This window comes from Hylobates moloch, unplaced genomic scaffold (genome assembly GCF_009828535.3).
Source record: "Hylobates moloch isolate HMO894 unplaced genomic scaffold, HMol_V3 SCAFFOLD_40, whole genome shotgun sequence".
In the NCBI taxonomy this organism is placed as follows: Eukaryota; Metazoa; Chordata; class Mammalia; order Primates; family Hylobatidae; genus Hylobates; species Hylobates moloch.
Genome location: NW_026652315.1, coordinates 567,894 through 583,504, shown reverse-complemented (window position 1 = coordinate 583,504; position 15,611 = coordinate 567,894). Strand labels below are relative to the sequence as shown.

The following is a 15,611-nucleotide window of genomic DNA, read 5'->3' as shown; positions in this document are numbered from 1 at the left end:
TGGATAGTTATGATAATTCAGATTATAGAGTTATTACAGAGTCATGTTGGTAACAGTATAATTGTTGGAATAATAACTTCTAGCATTGAAGTAAATTTAGATTTTGTACATAATCTAGGCCGTATGTGTTGGAGATTGAAACTAGTAAGGCAAGGCACACTGCGGCTTTGCAGGTCGCAAATACTAGGAGGATAATGAATATTATGGATGCTAGAGTGAAATGTATGTTTAAAGTTATAAGAGTAATTATAATGAATATTGATAATACTATACCTTCTAGGCATAATAGGGATGATGTTAAGTGGGATAGACTAATATTCCCAGCAATGCTATGGTGTATGTTAATATAATATTGATACAAATAAAGGGCATTTGGTAAATATGGTCTATCATAATCTAATGAGTCGAAATCATTTATTTTAACTTAAACTATCTACCAATTCAATTCAGTCTAATCCTTTTTGGGTTGATTCATAAGTCAAGCCTAGGATTAAAATGATAATTAGTATAAGGGCTGTGCTGATTCTTAGTGTCAGGTTGTTTGTTTGAAGGGCTCATGGCAGGGGCAGTAGTAGAGCAATTTCTAAGTTGAACAGGAGAAATGTGACCATTAGGAAGAATTTTATGGAGAAAGCGAGGTGGCCGGAGGTTAATGAGTCAAATCTGCATTCATAAGGGCTGGATTTTTCTATATAAATATTAAGTTATGGGAGTCAAAATGTAATTGCCATAGTAATAGGGCCAATAAGGTGTCAGTCACTAGGGCTAGTGTCAAGCTAATTATTCTTTTTCGAATATTATTGAAGCTTATTGATTGGAAGTCAATGGTATTGCTTATGCTAAAAGAGTAGGATCCTCATCAGTAGATAGAGACATATAAGAATAGTCTTACTATATCTATGAAGTGTCAATATCAGGCAGCGGCTTCAAAGCCAAAGTGGTGGTTAGATGTAAACTGAAATTTTAATTGGCAGAGGAGGCAGATAGTGAGAAATGTTGACCCAATAATGAAGTGAAGTTCATGAAAGCCTGTGGCTATAAAGAATGTTGAGCCATAAATTCCATCGGAGATAGTAAAAGGGGCCTTGAAATACTCTGAAACTTGTAGGAGGGTGAAGTACACGCCTCAGGTAATTGCGATGGTGACTACCTTCCATCAGGCTGTGGTGAGTTCAAGCAATTGAAATTCCTGATGCAAGAATGGGGTAAGGCCACAGTGGAGTGGGTCTGAATGGCAAATGCCCCTCTGAGACAGGGCATACGTTATCCATTTCCCCACAACCCCACCATGCCCACATGACTCATATGTGTTGCCTGTTCGGTCTCACTTAGCTTTGGAGCTGTTGACTCCTGTCTTAAGGTCTGGGAAGAGGAAACCATTAAGATTTTGGTGCCAGTGATTTCCTGGCCTTGCAGATACCATGGTGGTAACACACCTGGGCTGGGATGCAGTCCTAGCTCCTGGAGAAAGAATCTGTGGCTACCATCAAAGGAAAGACTGCCTATAGGCAAAAGTTTGTCTAAGGTGGTGGCCATAGTGTTTCAAAAAAACACAATCCCCATTCTTGAGAAGGGAGTCACTTTAGGGCTTACCAGAGGCTTCCCTGCTCCTATAAGTTTGTAACTGGAGAGGAAAGAGAATCCATGGCAATCTGTCAGCACAGCACTCTCTGCAAACCTTGGCCCTCCAGCCTGTGCTATAGGTGTGTGTTAGAGAAGTCCCCCATCCATCCTACTCCACCTGTTTATTCCCATCTATTCAGCTTATGTGACTATAGCCTTTTGAACATATGAAGATAACAATAACACCAATAACAACTAATCTATATTGAGTGAATTTTGTGACTTAAGCACTTTGCATTCATTAGCCCATCAGTCCTCACAATGACCTATGAGTCAGGCCCTCTTCCTGTCTCCATTTTACAAACTAGGAAACCAAAGCTTAGAGACGTTAAAAGAATTGCTCTCACATTCCCATAAGTGGTAAGTGCTGGGGCCGAGGTTTGACTGCACACGATTTTGACCAGCAATAGGTGAAAGAGGAAACATTCACATGGCATTTGCGCCATGGTGAGGCGCTCTCACGCACTTTACCTCTGTGAGTCCTCCCAATACTTCATCCCCAGTCACAAACTGAAAGTCTGAGTGACTTGATACAAGACCTATTGCTAACAGGTGACAGTTTCTGAATCTAGAGCCAGATTCTTTCATTCCCATCCCAGTGTTCCTCCTGTGACAACTGCTGCTGCTTCTGTGGGTCAGCCTGTTTCCTTTATTAGCACAGAGTGCAGATTTATGCACAGCTTTCCTGTCAGTTAGTTTTCCAATTGCAAAATAAAACTTTCTCAGTCATAACAAAAATAGTCACAAAGAACCAAGACTGAAATCTGGATCTTCTGGCTAAAAATAAAATATGTGGTGGCATGTAGCCTGAGAGAATATCAGGAAGAGATCAATCACCCAAGAACCAGCTGTACTTGAAAAGAGGTGATATTAGGGCAGGCTCATAAAAAGAGAGGAATCTGCAATTTGAGAGCCAGGTGAATGGGAACATGGCCAGCCTCAGTGCTCTCCAAGTAGAAAAAAGCACCAAGAACAAACTCAGAGCTCAGAAGGGAGAGGTGTTTGAACTCCACTATCTCTACTGGGCTGAAAAGAACAATGCTCTCCTTTTCTGACCTCACCAGGCATTCACATGCCTCAACTCATCCCAAATGCTGACCTGGATGGGAACTTGATCACCATCCCAAGGACCAGAATATGAAATGAATGAAGCATTTATTAATTAAGTTGTGTTTGTATTAGGATAACTGTGACTCTGAGTGGGCTGTATGTGAGTGGGGGTTGCTGAGGACAGTTCTCCCTCTACCCACAGGGCCCAACAGTGCCAAGGCCGCCTCTTGTCACTCTCAACCTGGGAGATCTCTGCATACGGAGGAGTTCTGAGGACTGATGTGTTTCCAGGATCAGCAAATCTCAAAGTATGTTTCACAGATCATTAGTTCCGTTAGATGCTCCTCAAAAAAGGGGTTTGTGGTTAAGCAGAGCTGGAGACAGCTTTACATTCTGTTCCCCTCTTAGAGATTTACAGAGAATATTAAAGGCTCTGATAATTCCTGCATTTGAGAAAACTGCTTATTTTGGTTTCACCCAATGTTTCCCCAGCATATTTGGGAAGGACCACATATTTTTTTTCCACTTAATTCTTATTTGCATCTTTTGGAACTAGTGTTTTTCAGAACAGATTTTGAGCAACTCCCTACAAAAATGCTTTGAAAAGACATACTCTACTGGGTGAACTCTCATGGGGAGGAAGGGGGTGAAGAAAATACATGTGAATATGTACAATTTTTTAAATTTCAAAGGGGTATACCATAAAATATAAGAAATGTGTTTCCTTCCAACCCCAGATTTTAAATATTATTCTCCACAGGTAACTAATATCAATACTTCTGGTATGTTGTCAAAAACTGTGCATGTGCCTCTGTGTGTGTGCATGTATGTGTGTGTGTGTGTGTGTGTGTGTGTGTGTGTTTATACAGGTGAGGGTATTTAACACATACCATTTCTGCCTGCTTTTTCTACTTGAATAGCTTATTTTTGTATTAGCATGTAAACCTTCTATTTAATGGGTAAATAGGAGTCTTGCATAGATACACCCCCATTTCTTTAACCAATCACCTGTTGACAGAAGCATAGGGTTTTCGGGAGGTACTCTCATAAGAAAGCTTGAATTTCCAGAAGGACTCTAAGGCATGTGTGCTGAGAGGGACTAAGCCCTCAAGTCTTTTATGGTCTTGACTGACTGTTCTAGGCTCACATCTTAGCATGACCAGCCAAGCTACCAAGATGGAGAAAAGGGCAAGGGGCAGGGCAGGCACACTTTGCTGGCATAGTTTCTCTTAAACCATTTGCTTTGCTTAGAAGTTTCAGTGAACTCAGCAATCCTGCCCCAGACATGAAATTAGGTGCCTGCTGGAGGTATAATGGGCACCTAATTTCTTCACGGCTGAACTGCCTCAGCCATTTGAACCATCTGTGGGTTGTTAGGTCACTTTCACAGGGCTGATGAGTAAAGAAGGGCCAACTTCTGCTCTCATTAGTATGTTTTCCTTTCTTGTCAAGTAATGAGAACATGTTGCAATGGGCTTTGTCACTAAAGAAAAACCGACCAAACCCACTTCTGGAAAGTAGAAAAAAAAAATACTTCCCGTTTGAAAGTCAATGAAAACAGTGAGTTTTCTGGGTAAAATTAAAATTCACAATCAGAAGCAGAATCCTGTTTGGCAGAATCAAGTTTGGCTCCAGGAGTCTGCAGCCCTTAGATCAATGATCCAGAACGGACTTTTCTCCCAAGCGCCTTGAAACTGTGAGATTTCCCAGGTAAGCCTGGTCTTCCACGTTCATTGCTGATAGGGGGAAGTCTGTAGGAAAATTCTCCCTCAGCTGCTACTGACTCAAAGTCTAAGGATGTCAAAAGAGCTGGCCTCATTTGTAGGAAGCACGAGGTCTCTTAGTCATTCACGGTCACACATCCCAGTTTGGGAGAAAGGGCACAGAGTGCTGTTCTTTTGGGAGAGTGCTCTTCAACAGGCATCTGCATCCCCCAGGTTTCTCTTTTTAGTTTGCCACTTCACAGCAATCATTTCTGGCTGGCTATATACCTGGGGAACCCAGCAGAAGCAAATGCAAACCTGCTCTGGAAGAACAAATCCACACCTTAGGCCATGTGGAATTCCCACAGGGAAAAATAAATCTCCCTGAAGAATTTACAATACAGATGTATAAAACACTAAAGGAAAAGATTCTTTATGAATAAGAGTCAGTAGATAAAACAGGCAGAATGATTCACTCCCCCAAAACTCGAGATGACAGAACAGGTTTAAAATACTATAAATATATCAGGCTTTGGTGAGTTAAGGAAATGAAAGAAATAAGCACACAAGAAAAGAAACTAAAAAAAAAAGAACCAAATAAAACATACAGAAATGAAAACATAGTGAAACTAAAGACTCAATGAATGTGTTAAATGGAAGATCAGATAGAACCGAATAGGGAATTGGTGAACTGAAAGATAGATTTGAAACAGCAACTATACAAAATTCAGCATGGATTAAGAGAATAAGAGAAGAAATATGAAAAAAATGGTTGAGGCATAAAAAAATGACAGGGTCAAACATGCGTACCAGTATAGTAGGAGTTCTAAAAGGAGAAAACAGACTGGGGGAAAGGCAAGGTAATAAAGAGGAAAATTTTCCAGAATTGCTAAACATTATAACCCTTTAAACTGAAGATGAAAAATGAGTTAAGAACTAGAAATAAATTCACCTCTAGGCACGTTATAGTGAAATTTCAAAATAAAAAAACAAAGTGAAACTCTTATTAGTTACCAGATAAATTCAGATTTTTAAGGACAAAAATGAGACCAACAGGCTTGTCAACAGCAATAACGGAGACATTGGAAAAATGACAGAGACACCTGAAAAATGCCAAGCAAAAATAATTATCAACCTAAAATGTATCAGCTGATTTATCATTCACTTGAGCATGAAATAGACACATTCAAAGACTGAGAAAGTTCATCTGTCACACACCCTTCCTGAAAAATTTTCTAAAGGAAGATCTGCAAGAAGAAGGAGATAGAACCCAAGAGAAAGTAGTGGGTGTATGCAGTAATGATTAGCAAATAAACCAGTAAATGATAGGAATGCATTTTTAAATAAGCAAACAAAAATAAGTATTTATTTTAAAACACCAGTAATAACAATAATAATGAGGGAAAAATTTAAATATTAGACAACAATGACATGTAAGATGGAGTGGTTGATTGGAATTAGGATTTTTTTAAGTTTTTGTGTTGTTCAGAAGAAAAATTGATTTACTTTAAGTTAAAATATATATATACGTATACATATATATACATATAGATACATATATATGTATATAGATACATATATATGTATATAGATACATATATATACATATAGATACATATATATATGTATATAGATACATATATATGGGTAATTTTTTTTTTTTTTGGACACAAAGTCTCATTTTGTTGCCCAGGCTGGAGTGCTTTGGCACAATCTCCGCCTCCTAGGTTCAAGCAATTCTCCTGCCTCAGCCTCCTGAGTAGCTGGGATTACAGGTGCACACCACCATGCCTGGCTAATTTTTGTGTTTTTAGTAGTGACCAGGTTTCACTATATTGGCCAGGCTGGTCTTGAACTCCTGACCTTAGGTGATCCACTTGCCTTGGCCTTCCAAAGTGCTGGGATTACAGGCATGAGCCATTGCGCCCAGCCTAAGGGTAAATACTTTAATAGAAAGGGCACACAGAGGAGAAAAGGCAAGAATAAAGAAAGCTGATCAACTCAATAGGAGGACAGAAGGAAGATCAAAGCAGAAATTACTGAAATGGAAAACAAACTTCTTTTTAAAAATTGAAAAGAGGATGTCACCTCAGGTATAGTAGAGTTTTTTTCTTATATCTTTTTTTTTTTTTTTTTTGAGATGGAGTCTCGCTTTGTCACCCAGGCCAGAGTGCAGTGGTGCAATCTCAGCTCACTGCAACCTCCGCCTTCTGGGTTGAAGCGATTCTCCTGCCTCAGCTTCCTGAGTAGCTGGGACTACAGGTGCATGCCATCATGCCCAGCTAATTTTTGTATTTTTAGTAAAGATGGGGTTTCACCATATTGACCAGGCTGGTCTGGAACTCCTGACCTCTTGGTCCGCCCGCCTCAGCCTCCCAAAGTGCTGGGATTACAGGCATGAGCCACTGCACCTGGCCAGACCTGTAACTTTTAAAGAAATTCTTTCTTGTCATCTGTCCATCCCTCTCTTTTTTCTTGCGCATGCTGAGTAATCTTCAAGAAATAGATAACCTCCATTTTACACAAAGTGCTCCAGAAAATAGAAAAAAAAGGGAAAATTTTGATTCATTTCATGAGTCTAATATAACCTTGGTAATAAAAGTAGAAAGACAACAACAGCAGCAAACAATGTTCTCAACAACAAAAAATGGTATATGAGGTAGTACAAGTTTGGACAAATAGATCAATGGCACTGAATAGTCTAGGCATAGAACCACATATGCATGTGAACAGGTGTATGACAGGAATGTCATCACAATCAGTGGAGAAAAGATAGACAGTCAAAACTGGTCTTGGGACAATTGTCTATCCTTCCAGACATAGATAATAGACCCCGCTCCCACATCATACACCAAATAAATTCTAATTATTTAAAGACACAAATATGAAAAGCAAAATATTAAACCTCAATAAGAAAACACAAAATACCTCAATGTATGGATTTTAAATAAATACAAATATCCTATAACAATTAAGAAAAGTAAAGTATCCCAAAGAGAAATGTGCAGAGGCTGTAATCAGGCAATTTACAAAACAGGCACCTAAACATTTAGTAAATATATGAAAAGATAATCACTGCACTGGAATTGAGTACAATTACTAGTGAAATTCCATTTTTCTATCTGTCAAATTAGCAAAATATAAAAGTTGGATGATATCAAGGATGGTTGAGTATGGGGTAAATGGGAACTCATGTCGCTACTGGAAGTACAACTTTGAAATCACTTTGGAGAGCAATTTTATAATACACATAAAGTTGAGGATGCACGTACCCTAGGACCACCAGGTCCTCTTCTAGGTATATACTCCAGAGAAACTCTTGAACATGTGTACAAGGAGACATGTACCAAGATGTTCAATGTAGCAGTCTTGGTAATCGTAATCAATATTGAGAGGGCAGTGGGTACATAAACCAGCCATACATGTTCCCAAATTAATGAATTTCAGAAAGTGTCTCTGGGGAAAAGTCTCAAATTGGAGAAGATGTATAAGCTATGAAGCTATATATGTAAATTTTTAAACATATAAAACTATAATATATATTCTTATAGGCAACTGTAGTAAAACTTCAAAAGCATATATTAGAATGTTAACTGTAGCGTGGTTAAGAGAAACTGGAGAGATTTGATTCTAATCTCAGCTCCACCACACACTTGCTTGTGGTCAAGTCACTTAACCATACTAAGTCCTAATTTCCTCATCTGTAAAATGAGAGCAATATCTTTACCTCATTAGATTTAGTTTAAGGATCAAAGTGTCTGGGGTATAGAGTATGCTTAGTGTTAACCTCCTTTGCCCTCTCTTGTCCTTGTCATCATGTTTGACAGGAGAGAGCCTCGAGTCTTTAAACTCTTGCTTCAAGGCAAGGATCTAAGGAGAATCCCCAGTGTTTAGCACTTCGGCACGTTCAGATTTAGAACCTCAGACATTCTTAAAGGGACAGAACTCCCAAGTACAGAAGTACCCATCCTTGAAGGACTGAGCATTGAACATAAATCATAATAACAAGGGGCAGGTAAAACTGATGGTAGACATCCTCTGATGTTCTGCTGTGGTGGAAAGAGCTTTTGATAAAATTCTGCGAGACTGTGGGTGACTGTTCTCTCAACTGAGTGATGCAAGGGTCAGGCAACAGAGACCATCTTATTCCAAAGTTTCTGAGTGATGGCCCGAGGATGGTGGATACCTGCACGACTTGGACAGACAAATCACCCACAGACAGAATCCAGGGCACTGCTGACAGCAGGGGCTTCTGATCTAGCATCTGTTGGCCAACTGACAGCTCTAGCTCTGTGTGACCCTCAGTCCTGGGCACCCTAGACTTGGAGAGATGGATGGTTTTGTAAAATAGCAAGCTAGAAGAACCAAGCATGGAGGAAACAGAATAACAGGTGGCTGTTGAGCCAGAAAGCAAGACAGAGAAGTTATGGGGTCTCTTGAGGCCCACTTTCCTATAGGTCCTTTGCTCTGAACCAAAAGAGTGGTCTTGAGGAAAAGCTAGAAAACAGAAATACTAGAGGAAAAACACAGTGCAATGCATGGTCAGTGTGTTTATCAGAGCTGAAGACATCGCTGAGCCACCTCAGAACCCTGTGTTACCTGAGGTTGGAATGTGTTTGTAGGTGGTGAAGAGATCCCAAGACTCTGCTAGAAGATCTTCTATAAAATATCCCCACCATGATCACGTCTGTTCTGTAAAATCATCTTTTGACACTGCTAATGTATTTTAAGCTGCAAAATTTGTCAAGTTCTCTTGGGCTTTCACATGAAAGGAGTTAATTCTCATCAAATGATGGTATTAGGGAATGACTGGAGTCAAGATATCAAGCCCAGCTCTTTCATTCAAGGGCTGATAAGTCTCTTAATTATGTTACACTTGTCTCTCCATCTGGCAAAATGCAGTTGATTGCTCTCCATTCTCTCTCTTCAGGAAACATATAAACAGAAATGAGAATTTGGACAAGCGCACACTCTGTGCTGCTCAAGGGAAGAGCACAGAGGAAGTCCAAGGGCGAGTGTGTGCCCAGGGCAGGGCAACTGGGCTCTGGGCTGATTCCTGGGTTGCATGATTACATCAGCCTGAGCTCAGCTTCTCCACCAATAAAAAGGGCCAGTGATATCTGCCCACCTTATCTCAGAGCTCTCCTGCCAGTACCTGGGCATTCCAAATAATGTACTAGACCAAAATTGTCCTGGATTCTGCCCTGCAAAGTGGATGTTTCCTTTAATTTGGCTTATAAACTTTCTGATTTCACTCTAAATCCTGACCATAGATTCTTTTGTCTCAAAAGCTCCCTAAGATAGAATAGACCTACTTCAAGATCTGAACAAACTTTGTAATAATAATTTTAAAGCCCTAGAGGGTCTATAACCAGCATATCTGATTGAGAATCCTCTCAAAATGGAGTGACAAACTCTGTGACCCCAGCAAGGAGGGACGCTTTCTCACCCAGTCCTGGCGGAAGGTAGGAGCAGGAAGAAGGGAACACTGCAGTGTCTGAAATTTCTCACATACAATCAACCATCCCCGTCCTTCCTTCCTCCTTCCCATACTGCCCACTCCCCTATTTCCTCCATAGTCTGTGTTCCAGGATAGTTTCTTTCTATTTCCTTCAGGGCACTGAAGGTAAAGATCAAGGGTACTACTTTTAGCAGAAGTACTTGCATTTTTTTCCATTCTAAGAGATGGCAAAAGTTAGACCTCTAATGTGGAAGCTTGACAGGGTGAGAAAAGAATTTAGGATCTGTCCGACTACACAGTATGTTATCTACTCAAAAGTCCAGCCCTGGAATGCTGTCCTTCCACCTCAGGAGGAAATACGGCTGCTTGCTGGGTTGTTCACTTCAGCATCTTCAAGAAGATGAGCTCTGTATCAAAGAATCCTGAAAAGTTTGAAGAGAGAGGAGAATATATAGAGTAGTAGGAATGAGCATAGTCCCTGTGAGAAATGACTAGACATGACTAGAGATTCTGTGAAGTTCAGCCCAAGGAAGAGATCAGCATTTTGCATTGCAAATTTTCCCCCACACTAGTAAAGGTGAAAGGCCTACCTATCCCAATGACTAAAAGGCCAAATTAGAGCTAGCTTTTTGGCTTATGACTTAATTGTTGTTGGTTTTAGTTGTAGTTTACAAAGAATTTTTCATGGACCTTCTTTTCTCTTAATGCTACCAGTAGGCCTTATCAGTCCTTTACACCAACTGTTCCCAACCTTTTAGCACCAGGGACCACCTGTACCAGTCCGTGGCCTATGTGTTGGGGACCCCTAATTTATACCATGGTGTGGATTAGTTTGAGATGCTCCCAATAAGAGCAGTTTTTGAAAGGAGGGAAAAAAAATAGCACCAGACTTCCAAGGCTGGGGGAAAAAAAAACAGTCTCACGTATTTGAAAGACTGAGTCCTTTATATCCTCTGCCATCTTTTCAATGTTCTCCTTCCCTTTGCCTTATCAATGTACAAAGCTTTTTACTAGAAAATACAAGGCAAAATGCACATTCTCTAATAAAGCAGAAAATTACTTTGGATAAACTTTGAGCAAAACCATGTAGATTTCTTGGTTTAAAAAAATTGTGTTTGTGCAGGAACTTTTTGTTTATACATCCCCACAAGCTCCAATAAAACTGAAGATGATAATCAAGGTTGCAGATTTTATTAGGATTCACTTTAGAAAATAAATGTATGGTATAAATGGAAATTAAATATTTCAGGAAATGACTGGCTTTATCCAGAAGACACTAGGTTTAATTTTTCAACAGACAATATCAAGATGTTCTTTATTTAGCCCCTACCTTGCGTAGTGGAGAAGACACAAGGCCAGTTGAACAGTGAACTGCTGAAAGCAAATTTCACTTTCAACACAGAAAGCACGGGATTATGAAACAGGTTCTTCTTAAGAAATAAAGAGGGTTTTAAACTTTTTGGTTGCAAAAAAAAAAAAAAAGATGTGTAGTTCACTTCCTCCTCTGTTTTCTGCAGAGCGCTAAGAATTGTAACTGAATTTGCTTCACTTTTCTGACCCACTCGTCACTGTGAGGCTGTAATCACTCTGTATTGACAACTGCTTTCCTCTTTGGGGCCAGATTGTCAAGTAACATGACAGAGGGGTCTCAGTCTCACTAAGAAAGATTTTCCAGTAAGCAGTGACTGGGAATCATAAGAATCACTGACTTTCATCTTCTCTCTTTTCCTTCTAACTCCTCTTACTACATTATGACAGTGAGTGTGGTCAGAGCAGCCAGGAATGAATGCCAAGGGAAGATGAGGAGTGCAAGAAATTGTCCATAACTCCCTGAAAATACTTTAGCAAATCTGGTCTAATGTGTTTCTCAGAGACCAGAAAACTTACGACTCTCTCTTCACGTTACACTAGTTCAATTTTTTGAGTTCACATTTGTTTCTCAATCTTGGCTTAGCTGATGCATTCCAAGCTTATTCTTCTAAATTATTATGTATTTGCCCAAAGCAAAGAGCTTTTAATGCACAGAGTTTATGGGCTATTCTCTTTAAGGAAAATGGAATTATTTATACCTGGAGTAGGAAATCCTTAAGCAGGATAAAAAAAAACCAGTTGAAATCAATAGTTACCACATGATAATACATTTCTATTCACAAATGACCTGGCTCCAGGTAAAACTTCAGGATACAGAGAATGCTAGAACGTGCAGCAAAATGAAAGCCCAGACCACTTACGTAAACTTTCCAGTCTCTTGTTAATAGCTAAGTAAATCTCTGGGCAATCCTCAAGAGGTTCTTAGAAGTCGTCCCTCTTTTATATCTAGAAGGTTCTTGTAATTGTTTTGTAAATCTCCAAAGATATTTAGAGATTGACTTAAATAGAGACCAAAAATGATACAAGACTAAAGCTGGACTATTGCCTGGTACACTAGTTCTACCTAGTGCAATTTTTAATTTCTTAAAAATCAAGTGATCTGACAGCACAATACTTGTCAAGCACTTGTCATACTGAGATGTTTCTTGCCATCCATATATATATTTTTGCCAACCATATTTATTGACTATTGATGCTTATTCCAGGTGGCTGAGTCACCCCAATGCTTGGAGGAAGCAAGCAAGGTACAAATCAATTGATCAATGAAAACACTAACGACTGACTTTTAAATCACAAAGCCATTTTAGAGTATAAGTAAATACCTGAAATAAAGAGGGGCACTTCACTCACTCCCTTTCTTCCATTCCCATCAACTTTTGTGGATAAATGCAATGGGTAATTGAAAACTTAATATCACAACCACTAAATAGTCAAACAGCCTCTAGTAAACTTGTTGCTTCCTGGAAAAGATGAATCTGATAATTAACTAAAGAAAACAAACCAAACAAAACTCTCCACTACCAGCCTGGCAGCTAGGGAGGCATTATTGGGTCCGAATGTAGGAAATCAGGAAATACTTACAATCATGATGAATGTGCCCAAGAACTCAGAGAGGGTTTCTTTTGCTAAGCTGCTCTTCAAGACCAGTCTCTGCTTGAAGCTTTTCGCCTTTTCTGCTTCCTCAGGCTGCATCTTGGGGCTTCTCTGAGGACTCCTGTTTCCACCAATACCTACCTGTTGTGGTCCTCACTTTCACAACCACATGAAAATGGACGTTTTGACAATGGCTCACAGATTCCTGGAGATGTCTGGTGAGAGTCTCTGTACAAATGCTGTTCCGATTAGAGGCTGTGGCTTAATCGTCTTCTGGTGGAACTGTCATTCCCTGTTCGCTGCTATTTGTTTGTATCTGCGACTTAGAACCTGAAATCCCCAAAATGATCCTTTTTGTGCCTGACAGATTAATCATTACCTTTATTCTCAAGGTACTTTTTTCTCTGTTGGTTTTTTTCAAGAGATGAGAAAAGAGATGTGCCGGTTGTGTTGCCAAACCACGGTGATGGGCCCTGGTCCAGAAAAGATTTGCATGTTACACAATTGCAGGCTTCTGATTTTTTTTTCTTCTCATTCAGAAGTAGGTGGTTGGGGTGTAGTTTGGAATTGTCAAATCAGGTGTAGATATATCCAATGTAAACATTCTTTTCTGAAAAAGGTTTTTATGCAAAATGAAGAATTTGAAGAAAATATAGATTTATCATCCTAGAAGATTAATCACTCTTGTTTTCTTCCGGTATCATTTCAGTGGCTTCATGATACCACTCTGAGGTTAGTTAGAACCACAGAGGCCATCCTAGAGGTGGAGAAATTAATATACAGAGAGACCATTGCAAACTTCACACTGCAAGTCTGTAGGACAGATGGAGTCACCTCTTTGGTTGTGAAACTGGGCTTCATTTGCTGAAGATACTTTAGGATCCAAGAATCAGAAAGTTGGAGGAGTCACCTTTTTGGGTTTCTTCTGAAGAAGCATTCCAGTTTGAAAATAGTCACTCTTCTTCATTCACCATGAAATATTTAGGCATAATACATAGGAAATAAACAATAGCAGCTTGAAATTCTTTACTGCATGGAGATGACTGAGCCAGAAAGAGATCAATAGGCGTGTATGTCATTCTAATCAAACAAGAAAGGGAGCCAGTACACCTAACCAAGGCTCCTAGGTTATACCCTTTAAATTTGATAAATTGACATCCTTGCTGGCAACAAACTGTGTTTGGGACTACCTCCTTGTCCTGCCAAATATTCAAGCCTTGTTTTTCAAAACTGGCTTGTCTGAAGAAATAGAACATAGCATTAGTTTCTAAATACCAAGGCGGGCCTAGTTTCTGATTACCAACATGGACTCATGGAATTAGTATCCATGCTGTGTGGTTCCTTCCAGTCCTCCCACAGGGAAGCCAGCTCTGCATCAGGCCCTCCCCTAGCTTTGCAAAAAGGGAGGGAGGAGAGGACATGGAGAAAGCAGCTGGTGAGAGGCCAAAGGCAGAAGGAGACTTCTGATCTGTTGGTGACATTTAGAATTTAGACTTTAAAAAGTTATAACCTGCCTGAGGCCACACTACTGCAGAACCAGGACAAAATCTCAGCATTTTGGCTTTAATTCCTGATGAAGTTATCATAAATACCATTGTCTAGAAGAGTTACCTATGACCATACCATTACCAAGTCCCAGTGGATGGACCAGAGAAACAGGACTTTCTTACTGTGACTACAGCTAATAACATGCAAGAGTGTTCTCTGGTCTTCCCATTCACTCATCTAACAACTATTTACTGCACACTCATTACGTGCCAAGCACTGCACTTAGCAAGAGCACATAGGGTTCTTGTTCTTCACAGAATCTAGAGTCTAGTGAAGCAGACAGATCAAAGTGAAATAATCCCACACACATAAATACAAAATAACAACTGAGATGCATGCTGCAAAGATGGGGGCCATATTTCCATAAGCAAATAAAACAAAAGGATTTGACTTTGTCAGAGAGATATCCGATGGCTTCTCCAAGGAAATCATGTGGGGACTGAGATCAGAAAGAAGCACGGGGTTAACTACAGGAAGTGGGGAAGAAAGTGCATGTACAAAGGCCTCGCTGGCTTTGGGAGTAGGGGGTAGGGGACAGCAAGGTGCCTCTCAAAGAATGAGAGAAATTTCCTGTGGTTGGTCCCAGAGAGAGTGAAGGAGTACAGCATGCAAAATGAGCCCCAAAGCGTGGGCAAGGGTCAGACCTTACTAGGCCTTGTAAGTGGTAGTTAGGGCTAAAAGCATAAGTCATTGAGGTGGTTTAAGCAGAAATATGACATGAGCAGATAAGAGTTTTGAAAAGATCCTCCGAGCTGTGAGATGGAGAGGGGATTGGAGGGGGCTTGGAATGGTCATAGGTAGATCCATTTGGGGGTATTACAGAATTCCAGAACTGGGTGGTAGTTTGACAATGGAGAAATGGAGGGATCCAAGAGTTCTTTATATCTTAAAATTGGAAGAATTTCATGGATTAGGTGTGGGAGATGAGGAAAAGAGACTGAGAAAGGTTGGTTCCTGGGTTCCTAACTTGCTGGGGAAGGTGATGCTGAGCCCTGGCAGAGGAAATCCTGGAAGAGGACCAGAAGTGCAGTGGAAGATCATTAATTCTGCTTGTGCAAAATTGCGCCTCAGAGGTTTCTGAGCAATGTAAGTTAGGAAGTGATATGGGTGCAGATGAAGAAGGAGTGTCTGTGTGTTCATAGTGGTGATAACTGGAGCCTGGAGTAAAGAAGCTCCCTAGGGAGAGAGTTTGAAGAGAGCTGAGAGTTTGATATGGAACATTTCATGCTTAGGTAGAGGAGGATGGAATCTTTATTATTTCT

At 40.1% G+C, this 15,611-nt stretch overlaps 1 protein-coding gene across 7 annotated transcripts in view; it reads right to left on the bottom strand.

The window, feature by feature from the left end:
• The window catches only part of LOC116463520 (aquaporin-9), a 74,487-nt gene that overhangs the window by 43,683 nt on the left and 15,193 nt on the right, over window positions 1–15,611 (bottom strand). The window contains exon 1 of one of the 7 annotated variants that reach the window (XM_032146652.2): window positions 13,181–13,292. The exons of 4 other annotated variants lie outside the window; for them this stretch is intronic. Coding sequence is in view for 2 of the 3 variants with exons in the window: in XM_032146651.2 (XP_032002542.1) it covers window positions 12,790–12,900 (111 nt within the window). In the remaining variant the exon portion in view is untranslated. Of the gene's footprint in view, window positions 1–12,789; window positions 13,082–13,180; window positions 13,293–15,611 lie in introns of those variants that run through there. 2 more of the 7 variants (XM_032146651.2, XM_058434696.1) reach the window with 2 other exon arrangements.